General features: G+C 38.7%; 1 protein-coding gene across 7 annotated transcripts in view; it reads left to right on the top strand.

Moving 5' to 3' along the window:
* Positions 1–24,287, top strand: part of ARMC3 (armadillo repeat containing 3) — a 97,846-nt gene that overhangs the window by 39,846 nt on the left and 33,713 nt on the right. For 6 of the 7 annotated variants that reach the window (XR_005057946.2, XR_005057947.2, XM_073229100.1 and 3 more), the window contains 2 exons: positions 8,688–8,840; positions 8,939–9,044. Coding sequence is in view for 5 of the 7 variants with exons in the window: in XM_073229100.1 (XP_073085201.1) it covers positions 8,688–8,840; positions 8,939–9,044 (259 nt within the window). In the remaining 2 variants the exon portion in view is untranslated. The remainder of the gene's footprint in view (positions 1–8,687; positions 8,841–8,938; positions 9,045–24,287) is intronic. The other variant, XM_037006042.2, reaches the window with a different exon arrangement.

Below are 24,287 nucleotides of genomic sequence, written 5' to 3'. Positions count from 1 at the left end.
CAGAAGCTCCTCCTCATATCGTATCTTAGTTCATTTTCAGGGTATCCAAGCTAGGCCTTGATCTTCTGCATAGAAACAAACAGACCCTTTGCCCACACTTTGACATGCCCTCTATACCACTGTGCAGAACTCATTGGAGGTCAGCACACAGTAACTGCTTTTTTTTTTTTTTTTTTTTATTAAGAGAAAGGAATATTATCAGAAAAGAGTACCTCCATAGCTGATCATCTGACACCCTTTAAGTGATCAACATTAAGGATATTTAAAGCATGCATTAATCTTTGATTTACCAATAGTTTTATCCTATCAAGGAGTAATCCCCCTTTTCTTTCTTTCTTTCTTTTTTTTTTTTAATTTTTAACCTATACTTACATGAAGAATACTATGTTTACTATGCTCTCCCCTATATCAGGTCCCCCCTAACAACCACATTACGGCTACTGTCCATCAGCTTAGCAAAATGTTGTAGAGTCACTACTTGTCCTCTCTGTGTTGTGCAGCCCACCCTCCCTTTTCTCCCTCCCCCCATGCATGCTAATTTTAATACCCCCCTTCTTCTCCCCCCCCCTTTTCTCTCCCTGCCCACCCATCCTCCCCAGTTCCTTTCCCTTTGGTACCTGTTAGTCCATTTTTGGGTTCTGTAATTCCGCTGCTGTTTTGTTCCTTCAGTTTTTCCTTTGTTCCTATACTCCTCAGATGAGTGAAATCATTTGGTATTTCTCTTTCTCCGCTTGGCTTATTTCACTGAGCATAATACTCTCTAGCTCCATCCACGTTGCTGCAAATGGTTGGATTTTTCCACTTCTTATGGCTGAGTAGCATTCCATTGTGTATATGTACCACATCTTCTTTATCCATTCATCTACCGATGGACATTTAGGTTGCTTCCAATTCTTGGCTATTGTAAATAGTGCTGCGATAAACATAGGGGTGCATCTGTCTTTCTCAAACTTGATTGCTGCGTTCTTGGGGTAAATTCCTAGGAGTGGAATTCCTGGGTCAAATGGTAGGTCTGTTTTGAGCATTTTGATGAACCTCCATACTGCTTTCCACAATGGTTGAACTAATTTACATTCCCACCAGCAGTGTAGGAGGGTTCCCCTTTCTCCACAGCCTTGCCAACATTTGTTGTTGTTTGTCTTTTGGATGGCAGCTATCCTTACTGGTGTGAGGTGATACCTCATTGTAGTTTTAATTTGCATTTCTCTGATAATTAGCGATGTGGAGCATCTTTTCATGTGTCTCTTGGCCATCTGTATTTCTTTTTTAGAGAACTGTCTGTTCAGTTCCTCTGCCCATTTTTTAATTGGGTTATTTGTTTTTTGTTTGTTGAGGCGTGTGAGCTCTTTATATATTCTGGACGTCAAGCCTTTATCGGATGTGTCATTTTCAAATATATTCTCCCATACTGTAGGGTTCCTTTTTGTTCTATTGATGGTGTCTTTCGCTGTACAGAAGCTTTTCAGCTTAATGTAGTCCCACTTGCTCATTTTTGCTGTTGTTTTCCGTGCCTGGGGAGATATATTCAAGAAGAGGTCACTCATGTTTATGTTAAGAGGTTTTTGCCTATGTTTTTTTCCAAGAGTTTAATGGTTTCATGACTTACATTTAGGTCTTTGATCCATTTTGAGTTTACCTTTGTATATGGGGTTAGACAATGGTCGAGTTGCATTCTCCTACATGTAGCTGTCCAGTTTTGCCAGCACCATCTGTTGAAGAGACTGTCATTTCCCCATTGTATGTCCATGGCTCCTTTATCAAATATTAATTGACCATATATGTTTGGGTTAATGTCTGGAGTCTCTAATCTGTTCCACTGGTCTATGGCTCTGTTCTTGTGCCAGTACCAAATTGTCTTGATTACTATGGCTTTGTAGTAGAGCTTGAAGTTGGGGAGTGAGATCCCCCCTACTTCATTCTTCTTTTTCAGGATTGCTTTGGCTATTCGGGGTCTTTGGTGTTTCCATATGAATTTTTGAATTATTTGTTCCAATTCATTGAAGAATGTTGCTGGTAATTTGAGAGGGATTGCATCAAATCTGTATATTGCTTTGGGCAGGATGGCCATTTTGACGATATTAATTCTTCCTAGCCATGAGCATGGGATGAGTTTCCATTTATTAGTGTCCCCTTTAATTTCTCTTAAGAGTGACTTGTAGTTTTCAGAGTATAGGTCTTTCACTTCTTTGGTTAGGTTTATTCCTAGGTATTTTATTCTTTTTGATGCAATGGTGAATGGAATTGTTTTCCTGATTTCTCTTTCTATTGATTCATTGTTAGTGTATAGGAAAGCTACAGATTTCTGTGTGTTAATTTTGTATCCTGCAACTTTGCTGTATTCCGATATCAGTTCTAGTAGTTTTGGAGTGGAGTCTTTAGGGTTTTTTATGTACAGTATCATATCATCTGCAAATAGTGACAGTTTAACTTCTTCTTTACCAATCTGGATTCCTTGTATTTCTTTGTTTTGTCTGATTGCCGTGGCTAGGACCTCCAGTACTATGTTAAATAACAGTGGGGAGAGTGGGCATCCCTGTCTGGTTCCCGATCTCAGAGGAAATGCTTTCAGCTTCTCGCTGTTCAGTATAATGCTGGCTGTGGGTTTATCATATATGGCCTTTATTATGTTGAGGTACTTGCCCTCTATTGCCATTTTGCTGAGAGTTTTTATCATGAATGGATGTTGAATTTTGTTGCATGCTTTTTCAGCATCTATGGAGATGATCATGTGGTTTTTGTCTTTCTTTTTGTTGATGTGGTGGATGATGTTGATGGATTTTCGAATGTTGTACCATCCTTGCATCCCTGGGATGAACCCCACTTGGTCATGGTGTATGATCCTTTTGATATACTGTTGAATTCTGTTTGCTAATATTTTATTGAGTATTTTTGCACCTACATTCATCAGGGATATTGGTCTGTAATTTTCTTTTTTGGTGGGGTCTTTGCCTGGTTTTGGTATTAGGGTGATGTTGGCCTCATGGAATGAGTTTGGGAGTATTCCCTCTTCTTCTATTTTGTGGAACACTTTAAGGAGAATGGGTATTATGTCTTCTCTGTGTGTCTGATAAAATTCCGAGGTAAATCCGTCCGGCCCCGGGGTTTTGTTCTTGGGTAGTTTTTTGATTACCGTTTCAATTTCTTTGCTCGTAATTGGTTTGTTTAACTTTTGTGTTTCTTCCTTGGTCAGTCTTGGGAGGTTGTATTTTTCTAGGAAGTTGTCCATTTCTTCTAGGTTTTCCAGCTTGTTGGCATATAGGTTTTCATAGTAGTCTTTAATAATTCTTTGTATTTCTGTGGAGTCTGTCGTGATTTTTCCATTCTCATTTCTGATTATGTTGATTGTGTTGATTCTCTTTTTCTCTTAATAAGTTGGGCTAGAGGCTTATCTATTTTGTTTATTTTCTCAAAGAACCAGCTCTTGGTTTCGTTGATTTTTGCTACTGTTTTGTTCTTCTCAATTTTGTTTATTTCTTCTCTGATCTTTATTATGTCCCTCCTTCTGCTGACTTTAGGCCTCATTTGTTCTTCTTTTTCCAGTTTTGATAATTGTGATGTTAGACTATTCATTTGGGATTGTTCTTCCTTCTTCAAGTATGCCTGGATTGCTATATACTTTCCTCTTAAGACTGCTTTCGCTACGTCCCAGAGAAGTTGGGGCTTAGTGTTGTTGTTGTCATTTGTTTCTATATATTCCTTGATCTCTATTTTGATTTGTTCATTGATCCATTGATTATTTAGTAGCATGTTGTTAAGCCTCCATGTGTTTTTGAGCCTTTTTGTTTTCTTTGTAGAATTTATTTCTACTTTTATACCTTTGTGGTCTGAAAAATTTGTTGGTAGAATTTCAATATTTTGGAGTTTACTGAGGCTCCTTTTGTGAGCTAGTATGTGGTCTATTCTGGAGAATGTTCCATGCGCACTTGAGAAGAATGTATATCCTGTTGCTTTTGGATGTAGAGTTCTATAGATTTCTATTAGGTCCATCTGCTCTACTGTGTTGTTCAGTGCCTCTGTGTCCTTACTTATTTTCTGCCCGGTGGATCTATCCTTCGGGGTGAGTGGTGTGTTGAAGTCTCCTAAAATGAATGCATTGCAGTCTATTTCCCTCTTTAGTTCTGTTAGTATTTGCTTCACATATGCTGGTGCTCCTGTATTGGGTGCATATATATTTAGAATGGTTATATCCTCTTGTTGGACTGAACCCTTTATCATTATGTAGTGTCCTTCTTTATCTCTTGTTACTTTCTTTGTTTTGACGTCTATTTTGTCTGATATTAGTACTGCAACACCTGCTTTCTTCTCACTGTTGTTTGCCTGAAATATGTTTTTCCATCCCTTGACTTTTAGTCTATGCTTATCTTTGGGTTTAAGGTGAGTTTCTTGTAAGCAGCATATAGATGGGTCTTGCTTTTTTATCCATTCTATTACTCTGTGTCTTTTGATTGGTGCATTAAGTCCATTTACATTTAGGGTGACTATTGAGAGATATGTACTTATTGCCATTGCAGGCTTTAGATTCGTGGTTACCAAAGGTTCAAGGTTAGCTTCTTTAGTATCTTACTGCCTAACTTAGCTCGCTTATTGAGCTGTTATATACACTGTCTGGAGATTCTTTTCTTTTCTCCCTTCTTATTCCTCCTCCTCCATTCTTCATATGTTGTGTGTTTTGTTCTGTGCTCTTTTTAGGGGTGCTCCCATTTAGAGCAGTCCCTGTAGGATGCCCTGTAGAGGTGGTTTGTGGGAAGCAAATTTCCTCAGCTTTTGCTTGTCTGGGAATTGTTTAATCCCGCCATCATATTTAAATGATAGTCGTGCTGGATACAGTATCCTTGGTTCAAGGCCCTTCTGTTTCATTGCATTAAGTATATCATGCCATTCTCTTCTGGCCTGTAGGGTTTCTGTCGAGAAGTCTGATGTTAGCCTGATGGGTTTTCCTTTATAGGTGACCTTTTTCTCTCTAGCTGCCTTTAAAACTCTTTCCTTGTCCTTGATCCTTGCCATTTTAATTACTATGTGTCTTGGTGTTGTTCTCCTTGGATCCTTTCTGTTGGGGGTTCTGTGTAATTCCATGGTCTGTTCGATTATTTCCTCCCCCAGTTTGGGGAAGTTTTCAGCAATTATTTCTTCAAAGAGATTTTCTATCCCTTTTCCTCTTTCTTCTTCTTCTGGTATCCCTATAATACGAATATTATTCCTTTTGGCTTGGTCACATAGTTCTCTTAGTGTTGTTTCATTCCTGGAGATCCTTTTATCTCTCTCTATGTCAGCTTCTATACGTTCCTGTTCTCTGGCTTCTATTCCTTCAATGGCCTCTTGCATCTTATCCATTCTGCTTATAAATCCTTCCATGGATGGTTTCACTTCTGTGATCTCCTTCCTGACATCTGTGATCTCCCTCCGGACTTCATCCCACTGCTCTTGCCTTTTTCTCTGCATCTCATCGCATTGCTCTTGCATTTTTCTCTGCATCTCTGTCAGCATGTTCATGATTTTTATTTTGAATTCTTTTTCAGGAGGACTGGTAGGTCTGTCTCCTTCTCAAGTGTTGTCTCTGTGATCTTTGTCTGCCTGTAGTTTTGTCTTTTCATTGTGATAGAGATAGTGTGCAGAGCTGGTACAAGTGACCGCTGGAAGAGCTTCCCTTCTTGTTGGTTTGTGGCCTTCCTCACCTGGGAGAATAGCGACCTCTAGTGGCTTGTGCTGGGCAGCTGTGTGCAGACAGGGCTTCTGCTTCCTCCCCGGTTGCTATGGGGTTTATCTCTGCTGTTGCTGTGCGCGTGGCCTGGCTGGGGCTGCTCCTCCAAAATGGTGAAGCCCCGTTGGAGGGGGAGCGGCTGGGAGGCTATTTATCTCCGTAAGGGGCCTCTGTGCTCCCTGCTGCCCTGGGGGTTAGAGTGCCGAGAGATCCCCAGATTCCCTGCCTCTGGTCTAAGTGACCTGTCCTGCCCCTTTAAGACTTCCAAAAAGCACTCTCCAAACCAAAACAACAACAGCAACAATGAGAGAGGGAACAGAAAAAAAATTAAAAAAAAAATAAGGAAAAAACACTTGCTTTTTTTTTTTGTCCTCAGGCCCCGGTCCCAGGCACCTGCTCACTGGTCCTGCTGCCCTGCCTCCCTAGCACCAGGGTCCCTGTCCCTTCAAGGCTTCCAAAAAGCACCCACTCACTGGTCCCGCAGGGAAAAATGCGCGATATTCTTTGTCCTCAGGCACCGGTCCCAGGCACCCGCTCACCAGTCCCGCCGCCCTGCCTTCCTAGCACCAGGGTCCCCGTCCTTTTAAGGCTTCCAAAAAGCACTCGCCAAAAAGAGAAAAAAAAAGGTGAAAAACGCACAATTTCCTCCGTCCTCAGGTGCCGGTCTCAGGCACCTGCCCACCAGTCCCGCAGGGAAAAACGCAGGATATTCTTTGTCCTCAGGTGCCTGTCCCAGGCACCCTCTCACCAGTCCCACCGCCCTGCCTCCCTAGCACCGGGGTCCCTGTCCCTTTAAGGCTTCCAAAAAGCACTCGCCAAAAAGAGGAAAAAAAAAGGGAAAAATGCGTGATTTCCTCCGTCCTCAAGTGCCAGTCTCAGGCACCTGCCCACCGGTCCCGCAGGGAAAAACACGGGATATTCTTTGTCCTCAGGCGCCGGTCCCAGGCACCCGGTCACCCGTCCCGCCACCCTGCCTCCCTAGCACCGGGGTCCCTGTCCCTTTAAGGCTTCCAAAAAGCGCTCGCCAAAAAGAGAAAAAAAAAGGGGAAAAACGTGCGATTTCCTCCGTCCTCCAGTGCCGGTCCCAGGCACCCGCTCACCAGTCCCACCACCCTGCCTCCCTAGGAACGGGGTCCCTGTCCCTTTAAGGCTTCCAAAAAGCACTCGCCAAAAAAAAAAACCGCTCGGGTTTCTTTCCACCCGCCGTGATCCAGGGGGAGGGGCACTTGGGTCCCGCTGGGCCGGGGCTTGTATCTTACCCCCTTCGCAAGGCACTGGGTTCTTGCAGGTGTGGATGTGGTCTGGATGTTGTCCTGTGTCCTGTGGTCTCTATTTTAGGAAGATTTTTCTTTGTTATATTTTCATAGCTCTAAGTGTTTTTGGGAGGAGATTTCCACTGCTCTACTCACGCTGCCATCTTGGCTCCTCTAATCACGGCTTTTTAATGAAACAGTTATGACCTGTTTTCCAATTTTAACTGAAAGGAACAAGGGATTAAAATGATAGGATTACAGGGCTTGGTTTATGATAGGTTTAAGATGAATGAACAGAAGTGTGAGTAACTTAGTTTGTGCCAGTGTGTATCAGATGAACAAAGGCCAAAAATATTTGCAAATATGGTGACATCTGAATGTGATAACTGTTTCTGTGGAAAGGGATGATTTTTAAAAATCTTTATTGAAAGAAAATAGAAATCACATACTTTAAAATGGAAACCTAGTTGCAATAATTTCTGAAAAGAAACCAAGTTAATTAAAATATGTATAAGTAAATGAATTAGTGCAAGTAGATGTTATAATCTGAATTTAGTATCAGCATTTTTTTCAGACCTTTTTAGTATAACAATATTCTTCTCTTATACATCAACATCTTAAGAGCACATATCACACATTCTTCTATTTTAATCATGTAAATTGACTTTATAAAGGCTAATTAATGGAGAATCAAATCTGTAACAAAGTTTGTGGAAGGAATTGTAAATAAATTAGCCAAAAATATTTGTAAGCTGTTCCTTTTTTGCAGATTATTCTCCAGTTCTTCTTCTGGAATTAAAACTGAGTTTCGTTTAATTTTTTTCTCTAGCACATGCTTTTAATAAATGATTTATTTAGAATTAACTGTAGAACACAAAACAAAAAAATTAGCTTTTAATGTTCTAATTTAGTTTTAGGCAATATTTGCTTTAGTAATAAGATTGTCATTTATTTAAAAATCAAGCAAAATCAAGAGAAAAAAATTAGGAAACAAAAAACATTAAAAATATTTGGGTTTTAATTTAGTGCTCTATAATGGAGTGAATATCAGGGTATGTACTTAGATCATAACTTTCTTTTTTCAAATAAAGAGAACTATGCCAATGTATGTTTAGATTATGTTTATGGTAATTTAGCAATTTAATAATTATTTTAATTTTTATTATGTCACCTGTATTATAAAATTAAAGATGATTATTCTTTCTCTGATATAAGATTATAAATTCCTTAAGACTTGGGATCATATTACACTACTCAGTTTTACTTTCTCCTCTTCTCTCCTTTCTCTTGAGCATTCATTCAGTTTCCCAGTTTGTACATCCTAGGCATTCTACAAATGTTAGCTTTTGTATTTAAAACAAACATCAAATAAGCAGGATTTTGCCTTTGATGAGAAGACAGCACATGTGACACAGCACCATGCCAGACACATGATTGATGTTAAATAACTTATGGCTAAATCTGAAACTTGACTCTTTCTTATTATAGAATTTTCTTTGCCATAGTATTGATATCATTTAAGGGAATAGGAAGAAAAGGCAATATCCGTAATTCATTTTGCATTCTCATTGTGTTCTGAAGGTTAAATAGGTATATATTTTGTTTAGTTTAGACTCTTTGTGACTAAAGCTGGCAAATAGTTTGAATGCCTAGCATATTTTGGGGGGGAAGTAGGTATACCCACACAGTTTTTACATCAAAATTCTGATTTCTTTTTTATTTTTTGTTTATGAAAGCTGAAAATAGAAAACTTTTTCATGAACAAGGGGTTGAAAAATGCCTTGTAACCCTTTTGAGTTCTGAGAACAATGGAACTAAAATCTCTGCTTCCCAAGCTATTTCAGCAATGTGTGAGAATTCAGGCAGCAAAGAATTTTTCAATAATCAGGGTAAGCCAAGTGGAAAAAACCATTTTGCACATTTTTAGGTTACCATATTCTAGTTCACTGGATGTTGGTAGAGTCATTTTACCTTTCTTTTCCTGTAGGGATTCCACAGTTAATTCAGTTGCTCAAAAGTGACAGTGAAGAGGTGAGGGAAGCTGCAGCCTTAGCCCTGGCCAATCTGACAACTGGTAATCCTGCTAACGCAAAGTAAGTGCCAAAAGACTCACTCAGCAGTTTCTGGGTATCCACAAGCCAAGATGGTCTGATTTTTATGTCTTACGAGGATGTTTACATGTTCTTTCAGATGTTTTATCTTGGGTTATTCCTCAGGAATCCATATGAAAAGAAGTCATCAGATAAAAAATCTTTATTTTCCAAAGATCTTAGAAAATCTCGATTTGTTTCTGGGCTTGCTGGGGAAATATGTGGGCCATTTGGTTCAGGTAACAGGCTAACTCTTATGGAAGGTTTCCAGTACAAATAAAACTGGATAATGCTGGAACTGTCCAAGACAACATTATATAAACATTTGATAGATCTAGAAAAAAGTTTAAAAGATAACTTTTAGAAGGACATAAGCACTAGGTTAATCTAGAGACATTTTAAAAAAGTCAATTTAAATCAACATATTATGTATAAATACTATGACTGTCAAAAAGGAAGGTCCTTTGTATTCCAAGCACTGTGGTATGTGTTCTGTATTCATTTGAAAATTTAATTATCAAGATAATCTGTCAACAGATGAGGAAACTGAGAGGTTGTACAAGGTTACCTAGTTGTCACATATTTATTAAAACAGCAGAGCTGGAAATTAAACCCACCTTTGTTGAAATCCAGAGTCTGTGTTCTTTCCTCTACAGAAGATAAGATTGCTTAAAAAGGCAATTTCTTGAAGACAACTTTCATAAACAATTTTTTACCCTCCTTATGTCTCATTTGGTATGGTTACTAGGATTTTCTAGAGAAACAGAATCACTAAGATATCTATATATGAGTAGACTTATTATAGGAATTGGTTCATGGAATGAGGAAGTCCCGTGAAGTCCCACCATCTGCCATCTGCAAGCTGGAGAACCAGTAAAGGTACTGGTGCAACTGAGCTGTAGTCTGAAGGTCTGAGAACTAAGGTAGCCATGTCCCAGGGCAGGAAAGATGGCTGTTCCAGCTTGAGCAGAGAGCAGATTCACCCTTCCTCTGCCTTTGTGTTCTGTGCAGGCCCTCAGCAGATGGGATGAGGTCCACCCCCGGGGTGAGGGCCATCTTTATTCAGTCTACTGATACAAATGCTAATCTCTTCCAGAAACACCCTCACAGGCACAATCAAAAGTAATGTTCTACCAGTTATCAGAGCATCCTATAGTCCAGTCAAATTGACACATAAAATTAACCATCACATTATATTAGTTACTAATTTTCATGTATTATTATTTTGTGGTACTTCAACTAAAATTATCCTTCCCTAACTTGAAATAAATCCTCATCCATCCTCCTCACATACTTAATCTATTTCTTTTCTTTTCCTTTCATTTTTCTACTCCCACACAAATATTTTATAAGACTTTAATGAAATGCCTTAAAGTCTAACAATGCCCAATAAAAATAAAGTAGAAATGTATAAGCATCAAAACAATATCATGTTCATTAATAGCTACAGTTCTTGACACAGATATTTCCTAAATTCAGCATCATTATCATCATCTAGATGAAAGCACACAAATTTCTAGAATATTGAGTCCTAGTAGGTAGTAATTTGAAAATAGTGTGTTCAGTGATTTTCCCAGTATAGTCATGCTGGTGCAAAATCTTTTCAGTGACACTAAAACATTTCTATTTCCAGTGCATTTAGATTTATGTATTATTTAGACTGCTTTAATAGAACTCCAGAATGCATAGATGTCTTCCTTTGATGTGAGTTTGCCTTGCTTTTATCATTTCACAGTTTTATGTAAAATCATAGAAAATGAGGATGGCAAATAGTTCTAAAAGAGGCTGCCTTAAGAGTTTTCTCTTAATTTAATTATTTATGTCATCTTTTTGTCATACAAAGATCATTTAGGACTAAATGATACCAAACATTTCCTCAATGACTACCAACTTTATTTTTATATTTAGTTTTATTTTTTATGAATGTTTTAAGGCTGTTATTTCTTTAACCTGTTATATCCTATCCATTCTCATTTGGTATGGGAAATGGGACATGAATGAAAGTGGTTTTATGGATGTCCTTTGAGGTCTATATAGTTTTTCCTTTGGACTTTTCAAGCAAAAAATACTAAAAATGAATGTTTTTGAGGAGGAAATAGAGTCAGTCTTGACATATTTGTGCCAAATGCTGAAGACTGGAGTTGAAAGAGACTCTATAGTCGATCAAGGGAATGAAAACGCTGTGGATCCTTCTAGCAAGCCTCCTAAAGTATTGATTACTAAGGCTGACCACAACAGAAGAGACCACAAAGATGACTGGTTATTTTTAATTCAAAAAATATTTTCTATTTGGATTGTCTTTTTAAAAATTGTTAGCTTAAACTCAGCATTGGTGAATGTTTCCAGCTTTTTAGAAACAGTCCATTGAATCACCTTTCCTAGCAAAGTGCTATAGGGCTGAGGTTGCGTCATTGCTCTGTTGCTGGGTGATGGGGGAGTTGGGGGCGGGGATGGGGGGCGGTTAGAAAGTTAGAATGTTGCTTTTCTACCTAAGTAGTATGTTCCAGAAGAAGGCAAAGACCAGAGCTAATAATGTCCCCCAATTGCATTGGGTAGCTGTTTGGATACCTGATAATTGCTAGCCTAATTTTTTTTTAAATGCAATAAAGTACCGTGAATACTAATTTTGTTCGTTAAAATGTAACCCCTTCTAAATTTATGTCTCAAAATGCCTAAAATAGATTTCTAATTCTTAAACTCAGGGCCTCTTCTGGAGATGGAAGCTCATCTCATGAACTGAGTAATCACTGGTGTGTCATGATTACAGATAATGTTGGTATAATTTCCAGGATTTTAGCTTGTAAGTTGGTGGGTAAATCAAAATTTTCTCAGTGTAAGAAAAAAATCAACCAGAGGATGGAGAAACATACTTTATGTTGACTCTTTTTGTTAAACTGACAAATGCTTCTTAAAGTTAAAGTATTTTTATAATCTAAAAATAGAATTATATAATATTATGTAGAAAAAGTGTATCATCTAAAATACCTGAATTTAGATTTTCATGTGTCTTGCATTGCTACAAAGGAAAACACTCTCATATACAATAAAATATTAAGATGATCGGTTTTGGTAGCGATGATAAATAATCAGACCCCTTTGGAAGATTTTCAATTTTAATTATATTATATCACCTAATGGTGCCAAAAGATCTTGCCTAATTGATATTCTCTGTAAATGAGGCTTCTTAGGTACTCAGGTTTTCTGGATATTTGGAAATGTGCTTCTTTAATCAACAAATCTTTAACAATTTGTAATAAATTTGAATTAAAATCTTCTAATATCCTTCCCTCCCAGCCTTCTAAAAACTGATCATACTTTCATTAAACTTTTTAGGGGCAGGAGGAGGAGCGGTTACCGTTTTGAAAGGCTGTTGTATGCTTTGAGGTGGTGGTGTCAGGGAAAGGAAGGCTCTTGCTCCGTCCTCTGCATGTAGCTTCGGGGTGGCACTGCCTTTCAGGTGTTGATGCATTTTGTCCACTCCTTCTTGACAGATCATATTAACTTTCACTGTAGAGCTGACTGGCAGGGCCAATCCTGCCAAAGATCTCTTTAAATACCTTCTTTTCTTCAGTCACTTAAGTGAGGGCCTGAGGTCCCTTCTCTAAGTGGTGTTTTGGTGCTCAGAGGCCATTTCTTTTTATTTATTTATTTTTTTAGGAGAGCAAGGCCAAGGCTTTTATTTAGAGATAAAGCCAGAGGACAGAGCTCCTGGATCAGGCCAGGAGGGGACAAGAGAGCCCCGGGGTGGTGTGTTGCCTAGGGGTTTTATAGGCAGTTGAGAGACAAAGGGTTAGGGATGTACACCTGCTAAATGGTCCTAAAATGTTTATCTTTGAAGAGACATTACTTTCTTATTAGTCTTCCTGGTTATTTACAAAAAATTTACTGCTCTGATTTCCTCCTAGGATAACAGCTTCCTAGTCTGGGAGCATATCACTCAAGACTGCCTGCTTTGCTCCCAAGGTGGGCTGAGTTATTATCTGTTTGTCAAAGAGTATGTTAAGAAAGTTACTTTTTAACAAATTGGGTTTTAAAATGCAATCTATTTTCAAGATGGAATCCTTTCTGTTTGTTTTGGGCTTGCTTGTTAAATTGCCCAGGTTGCAAATCACTTGATTAGGGCTGGAGGAAGAAAAACAGCACTTGGGTAAAGTCAGAAGAACAAGCTGGGTCCCCCAGCAGGCCAGAGCAAATCTCAAAGTGGATTATCTTGTTTTGTTTCTTCTGGAGGCCCTCACCCTACTCTAAGCCTACAGTCCCTGTCTCATTCTCCCCTCTACAGATGGACACCCTAGCTGCTGCCAGGGGAAAAGGGGCAATGACCACTCTGGCTGTTTCATGTTGAGCAGGGGCGCAATGAAGGGTGCAGTTAGGTCTCCATCACTGGTTGGCCAAGAGGCCTCCGGAGATGGGCATTTTCATCCTGGGTTCCATTTCCGTAAACATTTGCAGTTTCATGGATTCAAAAGGATTTAGAAAACCAGCTCCATATCGTAGTAGTCCGTGGGACTTCTGGGCCTGACATAGCTTGGACTAGCTTTCGGGAGTCCTGGAGTGAATCAGAGACATTTTGTGAATTTGGAATGTACACACAATACTCAACTTTTAATTATAACACATACTCAACTTTAATTATACCTATGCTGCCAAGATGTCTAGTGCCATTCTGTTTTGTATAACTGCTTGGCACATTAGTTTTACTTTAGTACTAAGGCCTTTAGAGTGAAATTGATTAAGGATTTGATATGCCAAATTACATCTTCTAAACCAAGAGATGGTATAAAAATGGAGGCTAGGTGTTCATACCAAGGAAAAACACTCCTAGTCCATCGATGTTGGAGGCTTGGGAAGTTTGCAGGGTGTGGAATGTTCTTCAGAGGCCATCTCTTTTCTTTTCTTTTTTCCTGATAGTTTGCATGTATATTATGGATATATGAAGTTTCCAGTAATTTGAGTTATGGATAAGCAAGACTGTAGTTAAAAAAAAAGTTAACAAACACAAATCCCTGTATTTATAAATAAGCCAGTGTTGGGGAGTAAAATGATGAAGAGTAAAGTAGATCATGAAATACATTCTGAAAGTACAACTGACCCTGAAACCATGTAGGGTTAAGAGGGCTCTGTCCCCTGCATAGTCGAAACTCCACTTATGACTTTTGACTTTCCAAAAATTTAACTAATAAAAACCTGTTATGTGGTGGGGACTTGATGATGGAGGGAGTCTTGTAACCATAATGTTGCTCATGTAATTGTAGATTAATGATACAAAAAAAAAACCTGTTGTTAACTGGAAGCCTTCTGATAACATACACAGTCAGTTAACACCTATTTTTTTTTGTTACATGTATTACATGCTGTATTCTTACAATAAAGAAAGCTAGAGAAAAGAAAATATTATTTAAAATTGTCACAAATCTCCAAAAATTTTACCAATGTACTTACTGAAAAAAATTTGCACAGAGGTGAACCTGAGCAGTTCAAACCCACGTTTTTTCAAGGGTCAACTGTACATCCAACTTCCAGTAGTATTTTGCCTTTGGCCTTTTGTGTTGACCGTCCTCTGCAAGGGATGGCCTCCTCCTCCAGGATGCCCATGGTCCACTCCCTCACTCCTGCAAATCTGTTTAAATGTCACTTTCTCAAACAGGCCAATGTGAGTGACCACAGTGTTTACAGTGCCCACATTCTCAATTCCCCTTCCCTACTGCCCTTTTTCATGGCTCTTATTACTTCCTAGCATACCACATAAATCCTTCATTAGGTTTATTATTCATTTCCTGTCCCCTCCTCCTCTGGCCAGCACCCATGAAGGGAGCACCTTTGTTTGTTTAATTCACTGATGCAGACTAAGCATCTAGGACAGTGCTCGTCCCATATAGGCATTCAGGGGAAAAGGGGTTTACACCAAAAATACAACCAAAAGTGAAAGGACAGTGTAAAAAGCAGGGCTCTCTGACATCAGCCAATGCCCATCGGTACAAACAGAAAGTGATCACCCATGATGTGTTGTTTTTCCATCATTTGGATCACAGCAGCAGCAGGGGAGGCTTAGCCCCAAGAGGCTTCTGTTCATACTTATTCCTTATTATCTTCAGAGTAAAGGTCACTTAAAGTGGATAAAAATATGAAAAGGCAATAAATAAGAATAAAAATAACTATTTGAAGGCATAGGATCAGAGGACAAGAGCAGCTAGATTCACTTATTTAAAGTGATTAGAGAAGGAAAAGTAATTTTTGAAGTGAGTAAATAGAAAGGGAGGAGGCTAAAACAACCTGCATAGAAAGAAACAGATGAAAATGGAAACCAAAATGCAATAATGAATTTTATATAAAAATGTAATCCATTTAATAAATTTTGGCACCATTATCCTTTCTTGGTTCACTGATGATCTTTTGACAAGTCTCAGTTTGTAATTCTTTTTGGAAAGAAGAAAGTTGTTAATTTTTGAAATAGGAAATACTATTTCAACTAAATTTTATGTTATATTTACCTTGTACTCTTCTACCCAATTAGTTACATCAAAGTTTTACATTATGCCGGTACTGAGAGAATTACGCTTGGTTGACATTCTTCTGAGGAGCAGTCTACATATTATGAGAATATTTTAAACTATTAGTTTATAACATCACTGCCATCTGTTGGATCTGATCAGAATTAGAGTTCTTAAGTAATCCCAAGAATGGAAAGGGTTTCCTGGTTTTAATTCTCCTTTGCCAACACTAACTATATTTGGCTATGAAAAGATCAGAAAACAGTATGGTTGTTGACTAGATATTTTTCAAAAGGTACAATTATTTTAGGAAATAAAACAATAAAATAAAAGTGGAAAAAGTAATAACTACAGTTACTTTAATAGCTATAAATACATAAGTAAAAATGGATTTTGCTATTGAAAATACAAAATCAATTTGTATTGTTTACAAATAGATCATACTGAGTCTTCATACTTATTCCATGTTATCCCCATGAAGAACTGAGTGATTTCGCTAAGTGTTAGAGATCTTATTAACTCCATTTTTGCTTTTTTATTTTTTATTTTGTATGTCCCTTCTTGACTCAAGAAAGTTTAAATGGCCGCACGTATCGTGGTTACTTAAAAAACAAAGAAAACTGATTGATCGCTGGGCCACTGCTGGCCTCCACCATGCCAGAGACAAAGAGCTCTTCTCTAGGGGCTGCTATTGTGTGACCCATCGTCAGGACCACAACAAAGGAAATGAGGAGATGTGGAAGGAGTACACCCCAAGGGACTGCAGGGAAAGACAGAATGCCCCCAAATTATATGAATGTGTTTGAGTGCTTAGGAACTTTTGAACGTCCCCATTATATGTGGATGACCTGTCATTTGGTGTTATCAGTATTAATATTTCTGTTCATTAACATAGAAATAAAGCATTGACTGAATGATTTAAATACCTCTTAGAATTATTCGTGGAGTCCCATGCCTGAGAAAGCCATGTAATGTGTAGAGAAAATATTTAAAAGGTGTGCCACATACAGAACTAAATACAGAACCTCAAGTAAAGGCAGCACCTCACTTATTCGCAGTGACCCCACTTCCTACCCGTTAGTTAGTATTGTCAGGGAGGGGCCCGGGAGGGGGAGGGGAGGGTGAGGGGCCCGCCCAGGGGCCCGCCCTTCCATGGCCTCTTGGCATGTTTGATCTCTGAAGTGTGTATAGAAGGCAATTTTTCAAGGCTTTTTTTTTTCTTTACAACTTCGAGTGATTTCATTCATTCTATTTTATTAAATAGAATTGGGGGAAGGTAATGTGTATTTCACAAATATTTCTTTTAATTTCTTTTATCCTGTAGACTTAAGTGTAGACAAATGCTGTTCCTCAGAATTGCCTATATTACATTGTGCACTTGCGGTTGCAGTGCAGTGAATAATGATAGTCGTTTTGAAGGAGAAGAAAAAATCCCCAAACCTCTCAAAGTTGGCAGAACACCACACGTTTCACTTCCGTGTCTCCATCCCTCTACAGGAAGAGCTGGGATAAATACCTTCAGGATGGCTAGAGATGTGTACTCTTACCCTTTGAAAATAAATTTTAACATCTGTTCTACAACATACATCTTGGCCAATACCCACGGATTCACTTAGAATAAGTAATCTTGTCACCCAGAATACATTTTTATTAAAGAAACATTGGCCATAGCAATAATCCACTGTGATTTACAAAATTAACATGGGGTCTCAAGAAATGTGCACTCATGGTATGGAGTGATGTACGCATTGGGTTTAAGAATGCTAAGGTTGTGAAATTAATTGTCTTTGTTGCACAGGGGCTTTTCACGAGGAAAATGTTTTTCCAGTTTCATTTCCTTTCAAACGGCGAGAGGAACTGTGTCTTCATACTGACCCCTAGCGGCACATTAGAAGGAAGTTGGGGGAGGGGCAAAAGGTACTGGAAGGATTGATCTGTATTTTACTGACCTGCAATCTAATTTAATTGGAAACTCTGTGGTGTGTCTAAAATAATATTTTAAAACATTATTAAATGATTGTGATCTGGAAAGCATTTCACTGTGATGCTTGTAAGAGAGAATATTTGTAATGCTAAATGTGTATTAATAGATGCTTGTGCTTGTCTTCATCCCCTTTAAACTTCATTTCAAAATATTTTGACACATTCATTGTTCTGGTGGCGGAATATCTGCTGTGCTATATAACCATATAGGATAAACATAATACACTTAAATAACATGAATGATCTCATTGTTATTGTAGTAACTCAAGTTGATTTTTGTTCTTGACTTTATTATAGAAAATATTTTTTTACATTTCTTATTTAGATCACATTGTTGTAAGATGCTACCCCATTTGAAATGAAGTGCTCACAATATGAGAGTCTTGCAAAATAACTTGGACTAGTTTCATAACCTTTTAGAAAGTTAAATATTGTATTAAGGATATTTCAAACTTTTATATGAAGGATGATACATCAAAGATCTTATTTAAAGTGTTATTTACTATTTTAAAAGGCTCCTAAAATTGAAAAGACAGATGGGAAGACTATTTGTGGGATACTTAAGAACTATTCTTGCTTTATTTCTATCAAAGTTTACTGAGTGTTCATTTCTACCAAGTTTTAATTTCTAACCCCTTAGTGGCTAGATTCCTTTTTCTGCCTGATAGAATGTTGTTAGGACATAGGTTAGATTGGAAAAAGCTTATTGCTTTTGGGGAAATATATAGAATAAAAAACTGGATTTTGCAATAATACAGGTTGATCCTTTACGTCTGTTTTATGTCAGTTGATACCCAGTCAACCTTCAAATACAGTTTGAATTGTATTAGCGCCCGTTTTGTGAGGCTAGGGAAATCCCATGAAATGCTAGAAAATTATCAATGTTGATTTTATTACCTGGAGAGCAAAGACTGATGTTTGCATAATCTTATTTTAAAGTTGCTGTACCACTCTCAGATTTAATTTCCAGTTTACTGAGCTTCAGAGGAAATTATCAGACACTTTGGATACCTTTATATATAGAGTGTGATTTTTCTCTCATGTTCTCTTTCACATTGAAGCATTACTTAAAACCTACATAAATTCCATTTTTACCCATCCTTGACTTTTTAAAATAATTTCTGTGATTTTTTCCTTCCCTTTGGAAACGGTCTTTATTGCTCATTGATTGCACCTAAATGAAAAAACTTGTGTAGGATTCTTGAGGAAATTGCCCCAGTTCTAGCCCTGCAGGTGTTGGAGGTGTGACCATCTAGCTGAAAATTTGTCAGAAAATGAAAATTTCATATACACATGCAAATTTGGAAATACCGTATTTTCCCACGATCCAAGAAATTGAGACAGGATATAGGAAAATCTCTGCTTTTGTGTTTCACTGAATCTGAGCAGGTGGTGATAATGATGCTTGGGCCAGGCACCAAGCTAAGTACTCAAAATGGAATATGCCATTAAATCCTCAAAGTGGTGTTGTGAGGTTGAGGATATATTGGTCAGGTCCATTCTGCAGATAGGGCAACAGAGGCACAATCTCTTCTCAAGGTCACAGAGGTGGGGGGAGGGACACTCCCACCGAGGCAGTCGGCTCTGCCATCTGAAGAGAGTGCAGGAGTTGAAACTCTTAGTTCCACCTTTGCAACTTTTCTGTCTGCCTCCTGCCCAATATCATCCTGACTCTGAACTCCTCCAAAATGTTCCCCTTTGCCTTGCTGATCTCTGTGAATCCTCCAGACTGGCATGGCCAGGGCTCCTGCAAGTCCAACAGACACCTTCGGAGGGGTGAGTTTTCATCCCCTCCTTTCCCTTCTGCTCCCTCCTTCCACCTTCTCCCAGGTTTCTTTCCCTGTTATCCCTCCTCCTGCCTCTTTCCTTCCTCCTGGTCCTTTTCTTCCTCTTCCCCCTCCTTCTATAAAGAGAATAAGAAACAGAAAAAAAAAATGTATCCAACAGTTAGTAAGAATTTCCCACTAGGCTACATGTCATAATGGTCTGCCTCGTCTTTCATTCTCTGAGGAATGATAAAGCGAACCCAGTAGATTCTGACTTTTTGCTTTTCTAGAAAATACTGTATTTTTTAAAGCTTCAGGTTGATAAGTATAAAAGAGGTAATGGACTAACCGTCAAAATACTGTGGTTTGAATCCTGGGTCTGTTGATTGACTTGCTTTGTGAGCAAGTCTTAGTCTCTCCAAATTTTATCTTTCATAACTTGCAAAAGAAAAAAGTGGATCTAATTATCTATGATATTTTGTGTGTCTACGTGACTACCCGTTTCTCAATATCATAGGGAGCCTGGAGCATAAGGAATTAGAACTAGGTAGATCCCCACTAGGAACTAGATGCGATCACCCTTTTACCACTTTTATCATTTTATCCAAGAGGTTAAGGAAGTCATTACCTATGAATTTAAGGTTTTGTAATTATTTTGCCATTAGTTGGCCGTTCCTTATGTGTTCAGCAGTGTTCTAGGCTGTAGGGATACCACAGGGAGAGTGACAAAGGTTCCATGAAACTGCTTTCAATGAAACTTACATTGGAGACAGGGAGAGAGATGATACATGAGTCATTTTAGGAAGGCGATTTCAGAAGTGATAACAGCACAGATGAAATAAAACAGCATGGTGTCATAGAGAGGAGCACACGTGACACGGGGGTTCTGAAAGGGGCCAGGGGATGACAGAGAGCTTGTCAAAGAGGGCCCCCCTCTGCGGCAGCAACATTAGAGCTGGTGAGAATAAGGCAGTCTTGGCGAGTGCCGTGGCTTTGACATGCTGTCACTCTGGAGTGTTCAGGAACCTTATTATTTAAAATCATCCACACGGTATCTCTAACTCCTTTGGGACTGTGTCCCTTGTCATATACAGAAATGGAAATAGACTGATTTCCAGGCTATATAGAAATAGCTGGTGACCACAGAAGCCATTTATTGTAAACATCCCAATACCTTGACCATTGTTCCTATTTTACCAAGAGACAAGTCAGCCATGTGAGATGAAGACAGTTGTTCTTTCCCGATAGCAGCCCTAATTGTTACTGGGAGGCATTCTGGCTTTTGAAACAGAAGGTGGGCCGTATGGAAGTGATATATGAAACAGATAGGTCAATAAGGATTGTCACCTGTTAGAGAATTACATTTGAGCAACTGCCTCATAATTGGTAACAAAACCTTATACGCCATTGGTGGAGTCACTGGGTTAGCATGTACTAGTCTCATTCAACTAGCAGCTTTCTCGTGAGAAGCCATGATGTCAAGGTAACTGTAGCAGAAAACACACTCTGACAGTCTCAAAATCGTGCCTCCTAAGACACATGAATATGATAGAAACAATTTGGTCTAACATACTTTTAAATGTGCTTTTGCATTTTTCTTATTTTGCTATAGGAAGCAAAGCTTCACACATTTGTTTCTGTGGATGGATTTTATTTTAATGATTATATGATACTTAAAAACCCTTCATTTTAAGTATTTGCCTGCAGTTAATTGTGACTCCCTTACTGCTGATAAGCTTCTTTAAACAATATTTCTTTAAAAGGAGAAAATTCTTGGCTACTTTTGTCAATGCTGGAGTTTGGCCAGAGTTTGAGGGCACATATCCCAGCCTTCTGCAGCTGTGGAGCTGGAGCCTGGTCGTAGTTGTTTTGGACTCAGAAATTGATCAATTTAACAAACACACTCAACTTCTTGGATCATTACCTTTGTTGAGAAGCTGGCTGGAAGGAGAGTGAGGAATCCTGTTCCCAGCATTCCAAATCTGGCTGTGACAGGCAGGGGACCCGTTTATCATACTGGCTAGTGTCCCACCCCTGAGCAACAGTATAGCCTCACCAGGAGCCTGCAAGCTTTGAACACGCCAGCCCCGAGTCTGCCACATACACACCTCTCCTGACCACTTATAGTGTGTCTGCTGTCAATATGTCTTCCTTGGTGTGACAGACCTCATGGAGACACATGAAAAGTCATGCTGGTGGGAATGGTTGTAATCACTGTTAACAAACAAGGTTCTGATTGCCAATATTACCATCTGTTCCATTGGGTTCCACATATTACCCTGTGTGTGGGCTCGGTTAAACAGATTTCTGTACTGCCCAAGGTCACCCTTAATTCGTGTAATCAGCCTTTGCAGATGGATTAAATGGGGACCTCCATAGTGCAGCAGGGATGAATTCTGAGAGGTTCCAAGTAGTGTCATCTGATGACATGACCCAAAGAAACAGAGTCAACGATGTCAGCAAAGATAAAATATGGACATCCTTTGATTGATGAAATAGATAGATTCCCCAAGAAGTGGGCTAAAGTGTGAGAGTTCATTTATTAAACTCCACATAAAAATGACTTATGTATAATATATTATATATAATTAGAATATTAGAAACTATATAATTAGAAAAGCATTGGGGGTGGGGAGGAAATAAGCTGATTTCAAGAGCAGCTCTAAGTGATTCACATGGAGATCCCAAATTTCTTGGGTCCCATTCCTTTTTGCAAACATAAGCTCAGCTGAGTACTTTTCTCTCACCCCTTCTTGACACCAGCCAATGTTTTTTTCCATCGCTCCCCTTGATTTGATTCAAGACAACTATAATATATTGATCTTCTCAGGACTAGAGGCTATAAATAAGACTCATGCATCTACTCAAGTCAGTACCAAGTGTGGACACAGCAGACAGGAGGGAGTGATTGACATAGAGGGGCAGTGATGGCCATGAATGATTTTGTATAGGAAGGAACCCTTGAGCAGATTTGAAGGGTGAGCTTGAGTTTCTCAGGCAGAGGTATGCGGAGAGTAAGGAAGGGTGTTTTGGGCAAATAGATCATAAATGCAAAGACACACAGATGTGAAGTAGCATAGTATTTTCAGTGAGCCATAAATAGAAACTAGTTGTATACAGTAATTAAGTTTTTCCTTGTCAGTGAGCTTAGTGCCCATGCTGTATGTGCTTTTTCACTGTAGGACTTGGGGATTTAAATGAGAAACTCTGTGCTGAGTTCCTTTCCATAACAAACACTATAAAATAGTATTTCAAGATTGTTACTTTTCTCTGGCTGTGAACATTTGTGCCAAAATATAAACTTTTTTAAAACAAAAAGAACTGTATATATCTTTAGCAAAGAAATTCTTGAAGCTAATTTAAAAAAGAGATACCATGGTCTCTTGGGGGATGGAACCTCTTAGAATTCATCTCTGCTGCACTATGGAGGTCCCCACTTAATCCATCTGCAAAGGCTGGTTACACGAATCAAGGTTTCGTGGGCAGAAATCTGTTTAACAGAGCCCACACATAGGGTGATATGTGGAACCCAATGGAACAAATGGTAAAATAGCTTTGGAGTCAAGATAATGCTTTCTTGAGGAAGAGATACTTGTGCCAAACATTGAAAGGTGAGTGGGAATTATCCAGGGGGAAGGGAACCTGGGGAAGTGGAAATAGCACACGGGAATACCTTTAGGAAGCCAGAGCCTGGCGTAGTGCTGCTTGCCGGAGAGGCAAAGAGCACAGAGCAGTAGGGAGAGGCAGTGGGGCATGTGGACTGGGGATGCAGGCAGGGTTGACCCTTGCAGGGCCTTGGAGGCCATGGGAGAAATCTGGGGCTTCATCCCGAGCAATGCAAAACCACCAATGTTTTATGTAGGGAAGAAATATGATTACACTTATTATTTTAAGAGATCACTTTAGCTGTAAGATGGAAAAAGGATCAGAGGAGAAGAGAGCCCTGTTAGGAGAGTGTATCAATTCACAAGAGAGGATGTTGGGTTAGATTCACTGGGAGAAATGGCAATGGAAAAAAGAGAGAGATCTGAGAGGCATGGAAGAGGAAAATAGGACTTGGTAACAAATTGGATACACGTGACATGTCAAATCACACTTCTATTTACATATACCAAATGACATAAACATATTTTTATACATTCCCATATTTAGTTCTTAGTTTTTTTTTTAATTCACATTTTAAACTCTTACTTGATTAAATTCCAACTGGATAGAGGCTAATGACAGTAAATATCAAAATATTTTCAGATTATTGTGATGACATATGGCCCTAAAATTCTGGATTTTGTAACAAAGCAGTTTGACTTCTGTCTCATTCATTTGGATAATGCTATACTATCTAGGAAACTGAAATGTGTTTTTAAAATATGACAGGCTTCAGCTTGTGTATGTATTAGACACAGGGGAAAATAAAACAGAATGTCTTGGATTTGAAACGGAATTAATGCAATTCTTTTTTTAAAAAAGATTTTTTTTCTGCACTCTATTTCTGTAAATGAAATTAGATTTTTTTTTTTTTTTAGGAGAGCAAGGTACAGGCTTTTATTTAGAGATACAGTGAAAGGACAGAGCTCCCGGCTCACGCCAGGAGGGGACAAGAGAGCCCGAAATTAGATTTTTTTAGGTAAGAATAATAGCTGGGTTTTTTCCACCATAATAATTTAATCTCATTTATGCTTTTTACACTTAAACAGAGCTGCACATAGCAAATTATGGGCAGATACATACACATAATGCAAGTTGTTCTCCCAGCTGTGCATATATGATTTCTCTTTCAGTGTTTGCTGTCAGTTATGTTCAATTTAGTAAAAGCTATGTTCTACTGTGTACTCAAATTTTAGGATTTTTAAACAGCTAGGTTTTTATGTTCTTCTCATTACTGCCTCCATAAAGATAAAAGAAAAGAGTGCCAGGTAAAGATATAAATGAACAAAGGCAAAATATGCCTTTGCACAGGAAAACCCAAGCAGAAAGGCTGTGAACAGAGATACATCTGCTGGAAATTC

Source organism: Manis javanica, chromosome 2, assembly GCF_040802235.1.
Source record: "Manis javanica isolate MJ-LG chromosome 2, MJ_LKY, whole genome shotgun sequence".
Lineage (NCBI taxonomy): Eukaryota > Metazoa > Chordata > Mammalia > Pholidota > Manidae > Manis > Manis javanica.
This window is presented reverse-complemented; position numbering and strand designations above follow the sequence as displayed.